Source organism: Papilio machaon, chromosome 15 (assembly GCF_912999745.1).
Source record: "Papilio machaon chromosome 15, ilPapMach1.1, whole genome shotgun sequence".
NCBI lineage: Eukaryota > Metazoa > Arthropoda > Insecta > Lepidoptera > Papilionidae > Papilio > Papilio machaon.
The window spans coordinates 488,878-508,833 of record NC_060000.1 but is presented as its reverse complement, the minus strand read 5'-3'; the positions used below and the strand labels follow the sequence as shown (position 1 = coordinate 508,833).

At 36.3% G+C, this 19,956-nt stretch overlaps 1 protein-coding gene across 1 annotated transcript; it reads left to right on the top strand.

The window, feature by feature from the left end:
* The first annotated feature begins 105 nt into the window (after window positions 1-105).
* Window positions 106-18,618, top strand: LOC106718294. The gene is made up of 12 exons (XM_045681352.1): window positions 106-1,180; window positions 9,186-9,369; window positions 9,730-9,855; window positions 10,312-10,457; window positions 12,483-12,584; window positions 14,738-15,049; window positions 16,112-16,210; window positions 16,453-16,555; window positions 16,658-16,852; window positions 16,965-17,172; window positions 17,288-17,768; window positions 17,925-18,618. Exons 1-12 carry the CDS (start codon window positions 817-819, stop codon window positions 18,080-18,082), a joined length of 2,478 nt encoding a protein of 825 aa, XP_045537308.1. The 5' UTR covers window positions 106-816; the 3' UTR covers window positions 18,083-18,618.
* Window positions 18,619-19,956: the final 1,338 nt, after the last annotated feature.

Genomic DNA, 19,956 nt, shown 5'->3' with positions numbered 1-19,956 from the left:
AATAAAATGTTATTTTACAGTTTTTACTTACATATAAAACTTTCATCTATTTATCACTAGCAACTGACTGACATTTGATAAAGTAATGTTTTTGTGTACGTGAATCCGAACTCTGCTATAGTACTATTTTCTCGTAATCGTCGTTCGAATAAATGACACGCAATAGCGAGGAACCAATAAAAAACGACGCGCAAATACATGAGTTTTTATAAATCAAGTGCACAACATACAAACGTAGTAGTCGTGTAATTTGATTCTTGCAAATTTTGCTATTTGCACCATCGTTTCTTGGCGATATAAGGCAAAAAATATGTTGTTTTGAGATTGCACTGGCATGACGACGGCGTGATTCCCATGCCCTGCGTTCCTAGTTCCTACGGAAGGGCGTGCAGATTACGTTTACTATGAATGATTTTATCTCTTTCTAAACTTAAGTGTCTGTGAATGACCGAGTGTATCAGCGAGCGTACCGAATTATGGATTGAAAAGTGTTTTGTTGTTGATATATCTTGATATTTCCAACGCGACGCAAGTGTTGTTATCTCGTACGGGAATCGTAGTGGCGCGGCAGAGAGTTAAAGTGTTAGCGGTCATATGGCGCCCGACGGACTACGCCGGACGCAAATTTGCTACGCCATTCGATTAATTACCGAGCGCATTACTATTTACGCGCTATTGAAAAGAGATAGTACGTATTTTTAGTCGCTTCGACGGTTAGGACTAGAATTCCGTGTAACTTTCGTCACGTAAACAACTTCAAGGTTAAGCGCTCGTCGTGTGTCTGCGGGCTAGGGGCTGGGATGCTGGCACGCTGACATGGCTGCGATATCGGGCGGCGCCATAGTGCGCCAGGGCCACCTCCGAAAATTGAAGACCATGAAGAAAAAGTACTTCGTTTTGCGCGCCGAAACCAACGAGTGTCCGGCACGCCTGGAGTACTACGAGTCGGAGAAAAAATTCCGCGCGGGGGCCGCTCCGCGCAGGTTCCTGCCGCTGAAGAGTTGCTACAACATAACGAGGAGACTGGATCTGAAGCAGAAGCATGTGATCGCCTTGTTCACGCGGGAGGAGCAGCTATGTATAGTGGCGGAGAACGAGCAAGAGCTACACGCGTGGTTGACGGCCATCCTGAAGCTGCACCACTCGGACGACGCCAGCGACGAGCTGCTGCACCCCATACGTAAGTAAACAACATGTTATTATTACATTTTAGTGATGCAATAACTTATGTTTATGAATATTTATGTTTGCTAACATTGGTGTTGCTATTTTTGATGACCAGTCATAAATTCTGCAATCAAAAAAATATTTTTATTTACTTAATGTTAGACTTTATTTTAAGTTTTGTTTACATTTGTAAATATGATGGTATTGCATTTTTATGTCACAAGTTAGTAGGTTAGAAGTGACAAGATTTATAACAATCTATTTTATATACAATTTATTTGATGTGTTGAGACTAATTAAGCTTAAAAGTGGTAAATAACAATTTTATTATTTACTTACACTAACATTTTATATTAAGTCATTAATCTTAACTAAATATCGCTACTCTTAAATATATTTTTCTTATTGAAATTACAAATATACATAATTCAGAAAGTGTATTACGATAAAGTTTAGTATGATTAATTCTGTTACCTAAATACCTATACAAAAATCACATTGTTATTTTTAATTTTCCACAAAGAATGACAATTGTTTTTATTGTCCAATTAGGAAATGAAAAGTCATGGTTAAGAGGTTATATTTATTCCGCAGGCTTTATAACCATTAATGTTCTGAATGTTTTAAATAAAATGTAAATGATGCATCTAAATTAAACAATTTATTATATTTTTTAAGAAAAGATACCATTATTGAAATGTAATTTTATTTGTTTATAAAAGAAACACAATAATACATACAATATAAAATGTATGTAATGAAATAAATTTATAAAATGCTCTTACAATACATTTTTCATGTTAAAAAAGAAGCTGGAGTCAAAGCCGTTTTTACTGTATTGTGATTACATTTGAGAGGTTATTTTCAATATGGGTAGTTCAGTATTCAGCTTTTGACAACAGTTCCATTAAGATTTAATCTTTGATTCATATTTAAAGAAATGACACATCAGATAAATTTGTTATTAAATCCAGAAACTTCTTTTTTGTATGTTTTTATTATTTTACTAGTTGACCGAATAGACATCAGACAACTATGAATATTGAATTCAAATGTTCTGCATTCCCTATTTTTTTTTAATTCAATGAGAGCCTTCTTCTGACAAAAAAAAACACATCAGAATAAGAGTTGGCAAAATTGTTGGCATTCACTTGTAATATGATGACCAAGGGAAATACAGACTAATTTTTGTTCTAACTAATTTAAAGATCGTTAAATTAACTAGTATAAATATGTCTAAAGAAGATGAAGTAATAAGTCTTGTCCTTTTTAAAACTCAAAAGCTACAAGAACTTTAAATGATAAAGTTATATTATAATTAAATTTTATCTACCAAGAATATGCATATGTACCAAAAGGTATTTTACAGTTTAATTTTTTTTTAAATTTGGTTTTAGGTTAATAGTCTCACAGTACGAACGGTATAGCTGATTGATTCCTCCATTTATCTTGGAGTAATTTTTAATAACAAAAATTACTAAAATAGCTGTTTTAAAGTCTAGTACAAACATTCATATACAAATAAAAATTTACTTTTATGTCAAAAAACACACTAAAAAAGGTTGCGATCACTAAATGAATATCACTATATATCTTTAAAAACAAAAAAAAGTTAAAAATCATATACATATTGCCAAAGAAACCTTTAAATGTGAAGTTATTTTTTTGTAAGGAAAAAAGCAAAAGCTTGCCTACAGCTGTTGTAAGTATGAGAATAAATAACTTTTAATTATTAATAGTCAATGAAGAATTTATGTTTTCTTGTGTCATGTTCATTGCAATATCAACTCTAAGTCAATACATTCAAGTTCATTTTATAAATATTTGATATTTTGCAATTATTGTATACAGGAAAGGATGTTATCAAAACACCTCATTTTGCATTCAACATTGAACTTAAATGCCAATGTTTTTCAATTGTTTTTTTTGCTTTTGTTTAACTTCCTGCTATAAATGGATATTTTTATAAATAACAATAAGAAGAATCTTCTTGTATCCATTCTTCATTGTCTTTCTTTAGTGAAGCGTAATTCATCCCTTCCACTACTTTTCGTTATTTACAATGTAATGGTGAATAATTTCCTTAATTAGCCATTTGTTTGACATTGGAATACATATGCTGTGGTTTACAGTATTTAAACAATGTTCATTTCTTTTTAATAGGTCTATACAAAAAAGTTCCTACTAAGACATGTCTATAGTTTGATTTAAATCAACTATAAATTTTATAATTTGTAATTTTTGTTGTAATTTTTAACACCAAGTTGAAGCTGAACTGCCTTCAATCTTTGATTGATAAAATTTCGTAGGTGCTTATGTTTTATTTGAAGAGGTTGGAGGGATCGTCGGCGCGTGTGTGTCCACGTTGTGCTGACGCGCGTATGACGTATCGCGTGACGCAACGCGCACGCAGCGGATGCTAGCGGAAAAGTTATCGTGGAAACGACTAGGGGGGAGGCTCAAGGCTGCCGGTGTATCGACCTCATGGGGCCGTGGTAATGACACTAGAGCAAACAGCGCGCGCCTACCGGCTGTGACGTGCTATGCGCTGCGCGTAGGGCATGTTCGTCGTGCACAATGTGTACGGGATTGTTCGCTTGCCCTCGATGTCACATGGATTTTATGTGGTTTCATGTCATGCTTTGTGGGCAACGCATCAGCGACCATTCAACTTGTTGATATTTATGGGAAGCTTTCACTTAAATATTTTTCTTAAATCGTATAAAGTATAAAAATTTAGTACTTCTTGAAATGTCAAGTCAACTAACGTCTTAACCAAACCGTTATATGTGCGTATCCACATACTTGTAAGGTTTTGTTGCAAATTTTTTTCACTTACTATAAATGTCACGAACAAAAATAAAGATTCATTTTATGTTATTGCATTCGCTTTAGTGTAGATTGGTCCTTCTCATGACTCATCCTGTTAATAATTTGGAGCTTCATTGAGTTTTCTTAATAGAAAACCTATGTCTACAAATAAAACAAGCATTTAGTCACGGAGGCCCTCGTCGGGGATTGAATTCGTCTCCCTCGCGGAAAGACAACGTGGGCTACTAAGATATGCGTTGTTAAAATAGTCTGATATTTGAAGTTTTATGAACTTTTCTAAATATTTTTGTCCGACCTTAATTTTACAATTTCTACGTTTTAGTTTACTGAAATGCGATGTACAAAAAACGGAAGTTTAATAATGATGAATAAAAATACGGGAAGTTGTATGTTCAACTTGTGTCAATTTCCAAATTAATAATATTCGCTAACTAACTTTTATAGTGAGTAATAAATAGACAACACCCTTGGCCGTATGGATATCTTACGGTTCCATAAAATAATCGTTAGAGTAATTTGTTATAGAGAAGCGCTCATTGTAATGAATGACGCGCGGTGCGGTGTGGTGCGGCGTAGCGGCGGCGTAGGGCGGCCGTGTCTGCTCGCTTTTTGCGGAGGCCCCGGCGGGCACGGCCGAGGTCATCGCTCAATAACAAATCGCCACCACGTGGACGATGAGTGCTAGACTCGTTTTTTTCTCTGCTTAGTCTTTGACGACGGTTTTTTTTATTTGTTGTTTTTTTATAGAATAGGCAAACGACCAACTGGATCACCTGATGATCGGTTCTATTTTTGAATATGCATAATACCAGGCTGGTTTTAAATAATAAAGTCTTTAGTCGAAGTATTCTTAATAATGTATACCCATTTCCTAGTTTATCATTTTATTTATGAATGTTTTCCAAAATCTACTTTAAATTCTCTGAATTTAGACTTTTCCATTCTTGTTACAGTTTTGATTTTATTTATACTATATCACTAACCGTTGGTTTCTGAGACCAATATCTGTATATAAAAGATATCATCATCCCTGACAGAGTTTACAATATGTTTTAAACGGGGAATTTAGTCTCGGAAAACCACTATTATTATTTCATTCAATCATCAGTATACTGCAGTTTCCTAGATTAAGATCACCCAAATGGATATTCTTGTCTGTACATTTTATTGGTAACGAGAAATATAATTACAAACACCATTATCGGTTGCAATCAAATTGTTAATTACGATTTTATTTGCCGATTTAACTATCCGCGTTCGAGGAAAACGTCGAGAGCGGATCGGCGGTTCTCAGAAGCGATGTAAAAAAATAAACATCAACGACAAACGAACAGTTCCGCCGGTCCTCTGTGACCGCAATACTTGGTCGGAATAAAATAAAGTCGACGCGATGTCTTGCTACCATAGAACATGTAAGATACCTACATGATCACATTTAATATCTAGCATGTCGTGTCTATTATTTTCCAAGTACTAGTCTATCAAAAAGGTAAAGTTTTTCGTGGTGATTGTCATTGTATAGACCAAATTTTGAGGGTGAATTTCATTACTAATTTATAAATATAAGAGATGGATGGATTTTTGTTAGAAGGTATCTCCGTAACGACTCAACAGATTTTGATCAAATTTGGCACAGGTGTAGAACATAATCTGGAAGAACACACAGGCTACTTATTAAGAATTCCGCGTGGACGGAGTCGCTGACGACAGCTAGTATATTGTAATTTTTCTTTCCTTGTCCGCATTGACATAGGCGTTGTCAGTTGGGTTTTTGAGTAACTTTTGTTTTTATCCTTTTAAAAACCTTAAAATAAATTTTATATTATCTTTAACTTGTAGATATTTCATAGATAAAATTATAAGAGTACGTTAGGAATTATTGTACGTATAGTCAACGAGTGATTCATACCGCGCTCGGTCAGCTAACCTACGGCAAATGATAAGCAAATATTGATATTTACAATAACAAATTATAAGTAATTTTGCAACAGGAAAACAACGTAGAACTGATATACAGACCTAATATATATTTTTTTTATTTCAATTCAGGCTGTAACATGATCTCAACATACTCTAGATAACACATACGACATATTAAGTGCTTAAAATTGATTTAAACTTTACCAACGATTGCGTGTGTTTTGAAAAATTACACAGCATCTTGATGTCGCATTACTGGACTGGAATGGGTAATTTCACAGATCATTGGCCGATTTGTGAGACCAAAATATCTAAAAAATATAGAACATATCTTCATCCCTGTCTGAAAAAACAGATATAAATTATTGAATCCAGATCTATGGTGTATGATAGAGAAACAATCTTACTAATATTATAAATGCGAATGTTTAGATGGATGGATGTTTGAAGGTATCTCCGGGTCAACGGATCTTGATAAAATTTGGTACAGATGTAGTACATATAGTGTGGAGGAACACATACTCTACTTGATTAGTTTTTAATGCAAAGCGGACAGAGTCGCGAGTGACAGCTAGTTCATAATATTTATTTAACTCTGTAGGTAAAAACTTATATCGTCATACTAACATTGTAGCTTTTTGTTTTCGATACGTTAACAGATTAAGTACGTTGATAAGCGAGTTCGTAAAATGATTGCGCAATTTTACAACTACGCCACAGGAATTCCATAGAATTATTTTTTTCACGTCACACTGAGTTATGTTATACTACAGTAATGCGTCAACACTACGTCAAAATAGTTTCACGTACTTAGAGTTTACTTATTAGTATAGTTCAAACAAGTGGAAAATAAGAATCGTTCATTCAAACTAATTAAAAAATCGAAATCATGAGTGAAGCATTTTTGTCGGATATCTGGCAACTATACAAACGATTTTTCTATTTAAATTTTAGCTTTAATAAAGTTTTTTTTAACTGCGCGCGGACGGAGTCGCGGGCGACAGCTAGTTATTTTATAAACCAGATGTTCCCGTCCGGCACAGAAAAACTTTGCAAATGTCAAAAATCCAAATGCTCAAATGACGGCCTTTGCTATTGGCTGAAATTTACCATTACCATGACAACCATCCATCTTTGCTGTTACTTGGCTTGCAATTTTTATCCCTTTCTCGAATATTTTTATGTCTCCATTCACTCACCCTTAATTAAACCAACTCCTTGAAAATATGTAGCCTAAAACGTAAAAAGTACAGGGCTTTTTTTAGTAACAATAAATAATTATTCAAAAATATATCGTGATTGCTACGATTCTGCTTTCTAAAGAAATGTGTGTTTACATTTTATTAGTACAGATGTATTATTTTACAAAACACATTCAGAATCCATTCTTCATACACAAGGTTTTATATGTGATAGTTTGAGTCTCTGGTTCGATGCCGGATTTAATTTGTGCGAGACTGTAATGACCTAAAAGGCTAATTACGCGTTATCCAAAATGAACAGCTCTCGTTATGTTGATGAAAATAATATTAACTTGATACGCATTCGAACCTGAGAACTTTCACTTGGCCGCCGGGTTTAATGACCTGTCAGTACATGTTTATGTTAAACAGTTTATTGGGGGGCCCTGAGAATTTTTTTTAGCTTATTTTATTGTTTATATCTTACTAATATTATAAATGCGAATATTTAGATGGATGGATGTTTGTTTGAAGATATCTCCGGAAAGGCTCAACAGATCTTAATGAAATTTGGCACAGATTAGAACAGTCTAGAAGAACACCTATTCGACGTAATAAGCTTTTTTAATTCCGCGCCGACGGAGTCGCAGGCGACAGCTAATTTTTAATAAATGATTCAGCAAATGTGTATAAGTCCGTAATCAATATACTTTTGTTTAGTCCTTAATATATATTATGTAACGAAGTTTACAAGCTAAAGGTCCATTTTCATTAAACTTAGCTAACGTTCAAAATATGTACAACATGTTATTAAGTTCCTAAATAAATTGTTCTACAAATTGTGTTCAAAAAAATCAAAGTGCTTCGACACATAAGAACTTTATTTTTATCGTCTCGATTGAAATGAAGTAAGGATTATTTTTATTTACCTTGATCTCGAGTTACATTTTCTTATCTTGCTATAATTACATTTAACTTATCTCGTTGTTTATTTCTGAGAAACTTTTAAAGCATTAATAATGCTGTTACGGATGTTGATGGCTTGATGCCTTTTACTTATTAAATATTTAAACGGTAAAACATTTCATTATTAAAAACTACAGACAACACAGCTTACGCTTATCACCAAAGGGGTAGGCAGATTTTAATGTTACATCTATATATATAAAAGAAAGTTGTGTTAGTTACACCATTTATAACTCAAGAACGGCTGAATCGATTTGACTGAAAATTGGTGGGCAGGTAGCTTAGAACCAGGAATAGGACATAGGATAATTTTTACCCCGTTTTCTTTTCTTTTTTTTTTTTATTCCGCGCGGACAGAGTCGCGGGTAAAAGCTAGTTATTAATAACATTTATTATTTTAAGTTGATAAGTAGATTGTACCTATTATGATAGATAAATTAATTGTTTATTTTGCATTTCTATTTACTAGAATATTATTTTCTCATTTCCATCTCTGTAATGTTATTGATTTCCTATGTTGTCTATTTTTAGTATTTAGCATCACTTCTTCTTTTCAGCCATCCCACTGCTGGGCATAGGTTCCCCCAAAGATCGCCACTATGATCGGTCTTGTGCTATCTGCATCCATCAGTTAATACGATTAAAATAAATCAAGTCGATTGACAGTGTTGGTGTTGTCGAGTCGTTGATGTTTTGACACTAAATAATTAGTGATTTATATATATAATATTAGTATACTGTTAGATATAATATAATCATACTTATAAATAACTAGTTGTCGCCCGCGACTCCGTCTGTGCGGAATTAAAAAAACGTAATAAGTAGCCTATGTGTTCTTCCAGACTATGTTCTACATCTGTGCCAAATTTCATCAAGATCCGTTTAGCCGTTCTGGAGATACCTTCAACAACATCCATCCATCCATTCGCATTTATAATATTAGTAAGATGTCACATATTTATTTGTGTACAAGCTTGTATCTTCAAATAATTTGACAAACATGAAAACACCATGATCATTGCATTAATTTTCGAGTGAATTTCTTTTCCGTTTAGATTGTTTTGTATTCAAAATTACGAATGTATTTTTATACAATAATTTTGTAATGTAACGTTTTAGAACACGTGTGGCAAGTGAACGTGCAGAAGAAGGGCTTGGGTGCTTCGAAGAGCATCCAGGGGCTGTACAACCTTTGCCTCACAGACAAGACTCTCACCCTCGTCAAGATAAAGAGTCACAATAACATTATCAGCGACCTCGGCATACCAGAGCGAGTTGAGTACTCCCTCAAGAACATCAGAAGGTATTCACATATTCCTATATAAATCTTGATTATCCAACAATTATTGGCAATTGGAGTACGCAAATAAATTGATATATGAACTCCATCGCATTAAAATATGTAAAAATCAAATAAATTCAATGTGTACCTGATTTTATTTCTTCTGATGATTACTCTCATAACTTCTGGTTTGGAACAGACCATAATCTAGTTTATATTGATATAGTCTATAGACCGTCATCTTAATGCGTACTGCAATAACTGTCGCACTGAAAGTCGTAAAGTGGCCATCAATGTAGATTTAGCGTGACAAATGTACCCTAAGTGATCACTGAGTGTTGCAGTAAGCGACGTATATATGTAATTGTATGGTGTGTATAGATGCGGGGATTCTGAGTGCTTCTTCTACATGGAAGTGGGGCGGCAGACTGCGACAGGAGCCGGCGAGCTATGGATGCATTCGGAGGACTCTAACATAGCGCAGAGCATGCACTCTACGATATACCAGTGAGAGTCGCTTACTTACCACATGTTACTTTAATACTGAAAGGGATAAACTTGTTAGCAATTAGTGTAATTTTGTTCTATGTTAGATAACTTACAGCTGAAACAAAGACAAATAGAAGTTGTATAAGACAAAGTAAATTGTCTGGATGCTTAATGTAATCTATATGTTAGATATAGGGAGTAATGATACGACCGCTAGCTTAGTGCAGACTGGTTTATTGACGTCATTGTCAAACTGACGGCAGACGCAGCAGCCGCGCACAGATTATACGCTTACATATACAACACTATATAAATATTTAAAAAAAGAGATTTGATTGTTAGTTTGCATGGAATAAGCTCAGAAACTTTTGAAGCGAAACTTTTAATGCGCGGACAAAGTCGTGGGTAACCAGCTAGTTTTTTTAATAAAGCAGTAATTTCATAATGTAATGTTAAACAATGAAAATGTTTCAGCGCGATGAGGAACTGTGCGAAGGAGACAGAGAACGAGAAGGATCACATAATCCTGAGCAAGAATTCTCTGCTGGAGGGCACCAACCCCCTGCCCGCGCGCCGCCAGACGTACTCCGACGGCAGGGGGCGCGCCGGACTCTACAATGGTAACACTATTGCTATCCATTTGTCATGTTATCCATTTACCATGTTATCCGTTTATCATGTTATCCATCTTTAGATCCATTCATTATGTTATAATTTTACCGCACTCAGTAGTTTAATGGTGGCTAAAGCGTTCCTTAGTGTAGAATCTGAAACAAGGGACTGTTTTAGTAGCCACTTAACTACTCTGAGTACGGTTGACAAATAATATATATGTGTACATTAACTTTAATACAAACTTACTTTAATTTTATTGTAAAAATATTTATTATTTTGCAAATAATTAATACATGACGCGGACTATTACAATATTGTGTTACGAAAAATGAAGTCAAAATATTTTTTTCATACATATTTTATGCATAAATGCATAAAACTTGCTCAGTTTTGTTTGTTTACGCAGATGTTTGTAAGCTGTTTTAAAATTATGCAATAGGCCTAATTGTAACACATATTTATTAATCAACTAACTGTCGCCCGCGACTCCATCCGCGCGGAATTAAAAAAAAAGTCATAAGTATGTATATGTGTTTATCCAGACTTTGTTCTACATCTGTGTCAAATTTCAAGATCTGTTGAGCTGTTTCGTAGATATTTTCAAACAAACAAACATTTAAATATTCGCATTTATAATATTAGATAATAACTAACTAATTTAATATAATTCAGTTAGTTAGATTTTTATAAAAGGAAAGTTACATTAGTAAATTTTAAGACTAATCGGCAAACAACTGTGCTTAGTTACTTAATTGATTTCGTTGAATTGTTTAGGGTTGGATTTTATTGATTTATGATTTGAGTGCAAACGAAAATATACTTCAAATACAAATCGACCAAGTAGTAAGTTAAAAAAAAGTTGAATTTATATTTTTAATTATAATAGTAAAAGGAATGCAAGTTTCATCCTTAATACGTTGCTATCATCTTAATTATTTTGTTAATTTCTTATTCACATACTAGAGGTCGTCCGCGACTTCGTTAGCGGAGCGTACAGACAGACAAAACAATTTAAATATCGATTTTTCTTTATAACTGAAGCGAATATAACAATTTTTGATATTACATACACACACAAATGTTATTCAATGTATTGATAACTAATAAGAAGTACATCTTTGTGCGCAGTTCCATTGCACAATAAACAGACTTCAGTTATCGTTGTACTTATAACGTGACCCATGTCTAACCCATATAGCGTTGCCAGGCGTCCAGATAAAGCTGGACATAGGTAGGCTTTTTGATTGTGTGTCCGGCCAAAATAAACGGTTGTCCGGCTTTTGTTAGGCTTTTTACATTTCCCAAACGAGAGTGCACCTATTAATACTGAGACAAAATTCTAAATAATGTACGGTGTCCAACCTTTCTGCCCAAAAGTTCGGCCAGACTGGCTGGTCTTTCGGCTAGTAGGTTTAGCGACCTGGCAACCCTAAACCCATACATACATACATTGCAACAAGTAGTTAGTGCAAGAGCATAGTAGTTGGCATATAGCTCGCAAACACGCTTACAAGTAGTTGTAGTAGTATGTTAATAAAAAAACAGTTTTGTGCTAATTTGCTTTTTTTGCGATCTATATCCGTAAAATTACAGCCATTCATATATCAGAGTTAAAATATTTGAATGACTGTTTTATTAGATTTTACTAACGACATTTTTAACGCTTTTGTAACAAATAAACGGACAGTGAAAGCAATTTTAATATATATATATTTGAAAAAAGTAATGTTAATGTGTTTATTTGTTGCAATTGTTAATAGTAGATTAGATTTGTTTTCTTTGTAGATTAGTTGTGGTAATTGGTTGCGGATTTGTTACTCCACTGTCACCTTTGCATTTTAATAACTAAAATACCGAAAAAAGCTTAAAATATACAGGGATATACACTACAAAATTAAAAAAAAATCTAATAATATCTGAGTGTATATCGGATTTATGAAAAGAGTTATATCTATTATATTTTAATAGATGTAACTGTTTTCGTGGTATGGGTATGTGTATGTGAGATACAAGGGGTGAATGTATTACAGAAAAGGGCCTGTGCGTTGGCTCGTGTATAAGACAGTGCGTGTGTTCCAACACCTACTCCATAGACGACTCGGCCGCAGCACTCGCGCCTTTGACGACAAATGGTACGATATCATGAAAGCTCTTCAATTGGGACTCTGCCGTCCCCCATTCCTTGATCATAGCTTTGCAATCACATCAAGTGCTGGGAGATGGCCTTTGACGCTTATTCGAATATGTCATCTCGCATTTCGTGTAAAAATAACACTTCTTTAAGCATGGTGTACTTAATATTACGTTGTTTATATGTGAATTCTTGTATGAGTGCGCATGATTTGTGTATGGATATGTATGTGTTTGAATGTTTACTTCTATGTGATGTAATTTAGGAGAGGCTCATTTATTTAGACTTTGTCTGTTATATACGTCGTCTAATGTATAATTTTTTACTAGAAAAATATTCGCATATTCATCATACGAACTCCCTTTTGGAATCCCTTGACATCTCATGCTTTACACCAGGGGTGAGCAACATTTTTAACCAATTTGCCAATTATTATTTTTTTAACTCTTATTAATTATAGCATTTTAGCATTGCACTAAGTCAAAGTACATCAGTATTAAAACCACAAAAATAAATTTCGCTTAGTATGTAATACCATTTTCTATAATTAATATTGTATTATTTTATTGGATGGAGAAAGTCGATAAAATATAAATGTTAGAAATGCTTAGCATAAACATGTTTAACGAGCCGCGTGTTGCTCATCCTTTACGCAATAATTTCTACTTGTCGGTTAAGGCTATTTTAATGTCTTCTGGCACTAACGTTCTTCTTAGATATAGTGTGAAAACTGAATTAACTTGCCTGGATGATAAATAAAATTTCTCCTAAGCATTAACCTTATTATCCTCGTAATAGTATGTTGTAGACAACATTCACTCAAACATCCCTTTCTCATCTTTTATTTTTCATTATGCCATTGAGCAGGTTTTGATCATTTGTTATCACCCTTACACAATGTCATTAAGCAAGGTAACCTTTTATGAACCTTGATTATTAATCTGACTGGATCTAACAATGGTTCAATATTGACAAACTAAATCAATATTTTATTTAGCTTGAACTTCAAAGTGAACTCCGCAACGTGTATACCATACACGTTATCTATAAAACCTATTAAAAAAAATCGCAAAAGAAAAAAAGCTGATTATAATCCGACTATGTGACGTTTACTTCGCCCTTCGAAGTTTGCTTTCAAAAATGTAGCTTTTCTCGTAAACATTGAGGGGACAGTCAGCTGCATAAATGTATAACAACTTTAGAAAATTGTATAGGATTTCTGTTTCAAAAATATGCACTTATTCGTCAATAACATGGTATTAATGGTCACAAGTTTAACGGACGGAATACGTGCATATTTATTTTTGAAACCGAAAGCGTATACAAGTTTCTGAAGCCTTGTAAATAGATACTTATTTATGTAGCTGACTGTACTTTGCATTTTAGGGTGTAAAGGTATTCGAATGGATGATTTGTTTGTAACATAACGCTTTTTACTAAACATTAACATCTTAACCTACATTATCCTGCTCAAAGGACCAGAAATACAAAATTGTTACAAGGCGTATTATGTTTTTCATTTATTTACCCAAATTAATAATCCAAAAAATACATATTACATGAAAGAAAGTATTGAATTTGTAGTTGGATAATTACCTTATAGAATTTTTTATTGATTTTTAATTCTGTTTTTACGTCTCATTATTTGAGATGTGAGAGTATTTTCACTACTTGTCAGGACGAATTAAACCTAACTTCTACAATAAGCCACTTTATTTATTATTACAAATTTAAATATGTAAAGATTAAATAGCAAAGTATGAATACATTTTGCATGCACGTTGGTGATGGTGTGTTCATATTGAACGTGTCAGTGTCTCCGATGAGATCGTGTCATGTACATCGCAGCACTCGAGTAACCCGCAGGTGTGACAACGCCTTGTCACATCTACACTAAAACAGTAACTACATTATGGACGATGGTGTTTTTTTGTATACAGTATGAACGTTAATTACTTCTTGGTTTAATAATTCGCGATGTGGATTTGTATCTTATTTGGCTAGCGCCTGCAAGAACGTGTATGGTATAGCTCTGTTGTGCAGCCTCTATTTGTCTTGTAGCAAGGCACCATCGTCCAGTGTCACCTAACTCGCACCGCACCGGGTTTCGCTTGGTGCCATGTGTTTACGTGTCGCTTCTCATGTCTTCCGCAGCCGACAATCAGCTGGCGAATAACCCACTAATCGACAGGCCCGACAACCCGGGCCGGCTGCTAAAGCACCATAGGACCGAGTCCCTCCCCACCGGGTATCCGCTATTCCAAGAGCCGGGCCGGATAGGGCACGGCCGGACGTACTCGGCGCCCCTCACCGGCGACGAGGTCTCCCGCGCCATCGTCGACAAGGCGATACACTCCTCCTGCAAGACCGTCAACGGCACGGATTCGTTCACGCCGAAGAAACAGTTCTGTCGCAGGGCCAGCACGGGGACCAGGACTTGGAAAACGCAGCCCGGCCCCGGCAAGAGTACGTATGACCGCCGCGCCCCGCCCCGCCCCGACACGCCCCGCCCCCAGCGCGCCACGCCCCGACACGCCCCGCCCCCAGCGCGCCACGCCCTCTACTGTTGGCAGATAGATTTGACTTAAACGTATCTCTGCTCTGTAAATTGTGCTGTAGTGATCGACACTTGTGCATCGCTTATATCAGCTTTATATAATTTGATGTATTTACTAAAATGTCTTTTAAAATAAAATTTTCTCTTATTTGCACATACTTTACAGTAGACGCTGCTTGTGTAGTTTGAAAGTCTGTAAATAATTGGTTTAAACTGATATTCTGTTCTTCGCTGAAGTGGCGGAAATTCCAAAAGCATTTTGTTGAATACGAATGTAAATTCTTCATGATTTATCTGTAAAAGTGGTTCTTTTGTATTGTTTTAAATTTTGTAATAGAGAACTTATCTGCCAACTTCTATAACGATGTTATTCAGGTTTAGTGGCAGGAATTGTTCAAAGAAATAAACTTTTAAATTGCTGCTTTGTATGTAGTTCGCATCTTCTGCATGTTGCTTGTTTGTCATTTAATTATAGGAATGCTTCTTACTATGTAAATACTTAAATATATGTAATATGTGCTTTTTTAATTCAACTGGTGAGTTTTCACTGACGAAGCACCCGAACATAAATATTTCTAATATTTTTCAAAGACAATGTAAGTGACGACAATATATTCGAGTATTTCGACAGTGGAAATCATCAACGCTTATTTAATGAAATGTTTTGAGGTCATTTTTTTTTTACTTTAACATTTCAGCTTTGGTGATTTGACGCTGTTTGTCGCGAGCCATTTTCAACAAATCAACTTTGCTTTTAAATCATAGATGCTTACTCAGCTTTAAAAACTAGTGTCGTATTATACTAAATAATAACATTAACTGCCACTTGTTATTAAATGTCCTTTTATTTTATTTTTTTTATAATTTAAAATACAATATCTCATTTAAAGTAGACATTTTCAAAGGAAAAAATATAAATGTGGAAATGACATTTTGTAAATAGAAAATAATAGCGTGTGTTTTGTCGACAGATGCGAGTACGCTGCGTAACCGCTGCGACAGTATGCCGTCACGTGCGTGTTCCTCGTTTGAGAGCGAGCGACCGCAGCCGCGACACGACCCGCACGACGGTCAGACATTACATTCTTTAATAATATATTAATGTATTTACTATTTGACAAAATATACATTTCTTTAAATTTTTTCAATATTTTTTTGTATATAAACTGTATATAAAATGTTAAGACGACTCGAAGGACCATTAGCAGGTTTTGAATCTGATCGTTAAGATTTTATAAGAGTATATAAAAATATAGTATGGATATTTATTGTGGTGAGTTAATATCGATGGGGAGTGGTTTGTGTGTCTCAGGGCTGGACTCCTCGCGGGACGACATCGACTGCGTGGAGTGGTGCCGCACTCCTCGCATACCTGAGGAGCCAGACTGTGTCGACGTCTCCAAAGACTTTATCAAGTAAGTCACCTTTCATTAATGGACATAATATTTGCTTACTCATTTTGCACCGAGTCAACAATCGAAATGTACACGATCTTTACAATAATAATTGTTACGTAGCCTAGCGCGGCGCGGCGCCTCCGTGCAGCACTCGCGCACGTCCTCACTGGGGGCTTCCTCGGGCTCCGTGGACGAGGGCTACCTGGCCATGGGGCCGCCGCCGGAGCCCTGCGGAGCCGCCCCGCCGCCCCCGACCGCCTCGCTCTCCAGCGGCTCCGTCTGCTCCGGCACGCCTTCCACAGACCCCAGGTTTAGGTACGCAACTAAACTATATAGATACAACTGGATTCATAATTGAGCTCGTTATTTTGATATCCATATGTGGTATAAGAAGAGTTGATCCAATAAAGCTGTGTGACATCCGCAGCGAGTACCAGCTGGAGCCGGCCATGTCGCACATCGCCGAGGAGAGGTCCGCGCGCGCCTACAGCGTGGGCTCCCGGCCCGGCGGACCTCGCGCCGAGCCCGCCCGCCTGCGCGCCTACAGCGCCGGCGCCCGCCGCCGCCCCGCGCCCCGCCCCAGCCAGGGCGACTTCCTAGAGCTCGACTTCTCCAACAACTCGCCCCCGCCCAAGGTCAGACAGCGGACATTTTTAAATATTACTTCTTCTTGAGCAATTATTGTATTGTACTGTGGTATTACAAAATGCTAAATCCCAAGTTAATTTTGAATGATTCAATTTCCACCAGGTGATAGTTCCTCGGACTCCGCCCACTATCGGCTTCTTCGAATCGAATAAGAATACGGACGAGTACGTGGACATGTTGCCGCGCAACTCCGGTTACGTGGAGATGAAGCCCGGCGAGCCCCCCGCGCCCGGCGCGACCCCCGCGACCGCCGCCGCCATACCCGACGGCTACGTCGAGATGACGTGCGGCCGCCCCGCCCACACCGCGCCCGCAGCGGAGCCGCCGGACACGCCCCCGCAGCCCGTCACGCCCCACAGCACGCCCCACAGCACGCCCCACGCCACGCCCCACAGCACGCCCCACGCCGCACAGGCGCAGCAGAGCTCGCAGAACTCGCACCACCTGTCCACGGTGCGGGAGATATCTGAGGACGGGCGACGCAGCCCCGACTCCTCGCAGTACGTCACCTTGGCGCAGTCACCCTCGCCAGAACTCAACGATGATATTAAATCGAAAGCGATGGACACGACTGATAATAAAAGTAGGTTCTAGTTTACATCTTTTCTGTTCGATTTTAATGCTTCGATCGATAAAATATCATTACATATGTATACTGGAAATTTTGACTACTTCGGAACGTAAAAGGTTTTGGATCATTGCGTGCGTGCGCCTAATGCTTTTCTAAACGTATTTGCAGATTGTGAGGCGAGCCCAGTGGTGGGCAGTCCCGGCGGAGTGCTGCACTACGCCGCGCTCGACCTGGAGCCCCGGCGTGCGCCCGCCGCAGTCCCGCCTCGCCTCTACACTCAGATAGACTTCCTGCGCAGCGAGCAGCTGCACCCGCACGCCACGTAGCCGCGCCCACGCCCACGCCCACGTCCACGTCGCCCACACCGCCCGCGCCCACGCCGCACGCACGCGACCCCATGCGACTGTTTGAAGTGAGATAAGCTAGTGAGATTGAACTGCGCCCGACCTACATATACAGTGTGGTGGAGGGTCAACTTTAGCCGGCTGCTGGTACATACCGGAGCGCGTTGTGAAGCTGGAGTCCGAACTGCGATCTTTGTGATGACGTATGTTGAACGGAAACATGTTTTTTTTTTTAACAATAACATTGTGTTGACACATTAAGTACGTTTTTTCTATGGTTTTTTCAAGAGATATGTACTTTATTGTTGCTATATTTTAATTATTCTTTTGACAGAAGTGATGAAAAATGTTTATGTATTTAGATGTGCACTTTAATTCGCAAAGTTTATGATTTATTTCCTAGTTGCCCAACAACGAACTCTACAAAGTCCACACGACATAATTTCTCGTCTTTCTGTATTATTTAATATTGAAAAATTGAAGTCGAATTTGCGAATCTATCAATTTACATTTTTTATTACGATCTATTTTTAAATAATTATTCAAAAAGTTGCAATATTTCATTGACTAAAGAAATCTTTTTGGTAAATGTTGCGCTTTTGTCTCGTCGTGCTTCTAAAGCTGTAATATATCGTAATCTTGTTATATTTTATTATAAATTCTGTATAAAAATTAATATTTTTACGATTCTTAGCTAATTCAGTTAAATGATTGGAACTTATATGACGAGAACTCGCAAACTATCGACTATTAGCACTTAGTAATACATATTTTCAATTCATTTGTACTCTACAAGATTATTGGATAAAAAAAAAAACTAAAAATCATTTATCATACGAAATGCTTTGTTACTAGTTTTAAAAATTCATAATTATAAAATATTTATTTATTTATTACCGATAAACTATAGTCGAGTAAAGAATCATGCTGTATATATCTCTAGTACAATCGCGGCGACAATCGTTAAATAATTTTTAAAAATAAATATACAAATTAAAAAAAAATGCAAAGAAGAATCGTTTAGATCGGTTATTGGTGGTCGTGTGTGTGCCGAATGTTATATACTAATTATATATATGTAAAAATTAAATATAATAAACATAATGCAAGGGTTGTGAGAGAGGCCTAATGTAGTCAGACTGTTCAGACTCCGCAACAGCTGCTCCAGTCATGTGCAATTTACATTAAAAAAAAATAATAGTTATGTCTACACGGTTATTGTTTAACTCCGGTTCAACTTAACTGTTCCTTTCGTTGATATGTTCGCGATATTTATTAGCGAAATCATTTGTAATATATATAGGTTGAGTTTATTTCAATTGTTGGTGTATTTTATTTCACAATGTGTATGATTGTACAGTTGACGAGAAAAGTGTTTGTTTGTTGATTGTTGACGAATGGAACAGTTGACTGCGTTATATACAAAGATTTATATGACACAAATCTTTTTTTTTTTGATTGCGCAAATTATGTATTAAAAAGTGTTGAAATGTTTATAAAAACTCCGGGCTTGCTCTTTACTGCCGATCAAATTATGGGCTTTAGCTTTTGCTCTATTTTTATTTATGTTCAGATATTCATGTTTTTTTTTGTTCAATGTTTGGTTTTTTTTTTATATTTTCACACTTTATGAAATTTTTATTGCTTTTTTATTGTTTGAAGAATCGCGATGTTACTTTATTAAAGTAAATGTACAGCGGATGTGTTTTGTTGTTGATTGTATTTTCATATACAGTGTGTTCTGTTTAACTTTAATTCGTATAATTTACTGAGACTCGAAGAACAAGCTCGGACTCTGTTATTTACAGGAATTATGTGTTCAAAATGTGTAGAAGAAGATGTTTTCATTTTTCATA

Excerpts from the sequence above, each read along its gene's own strand:
- LOC106718294 (XM_045681352.1), top strand. The coding sequence starts at position 817 with ATGGCTGCGATATCGGGCGGCGCCATAGTGCGCCAGGGCCACCTCCGA. Across the intron at positions 1,181-9,185 it reads CGAGCTGCTGCACCCCATAC|AACACGTGTGGCAAGTGAAC; the intron begins GTAAGTAAACAA and ends GTAACGTTTTAG. Across the intron at positions 10,458-12,482 it reads GCGCGCCGGACTCTACAATG|AAAAGGGCCTGTGCGTTGGC; the intron begins GTAACACTATTG and ends AATGTATTACAG.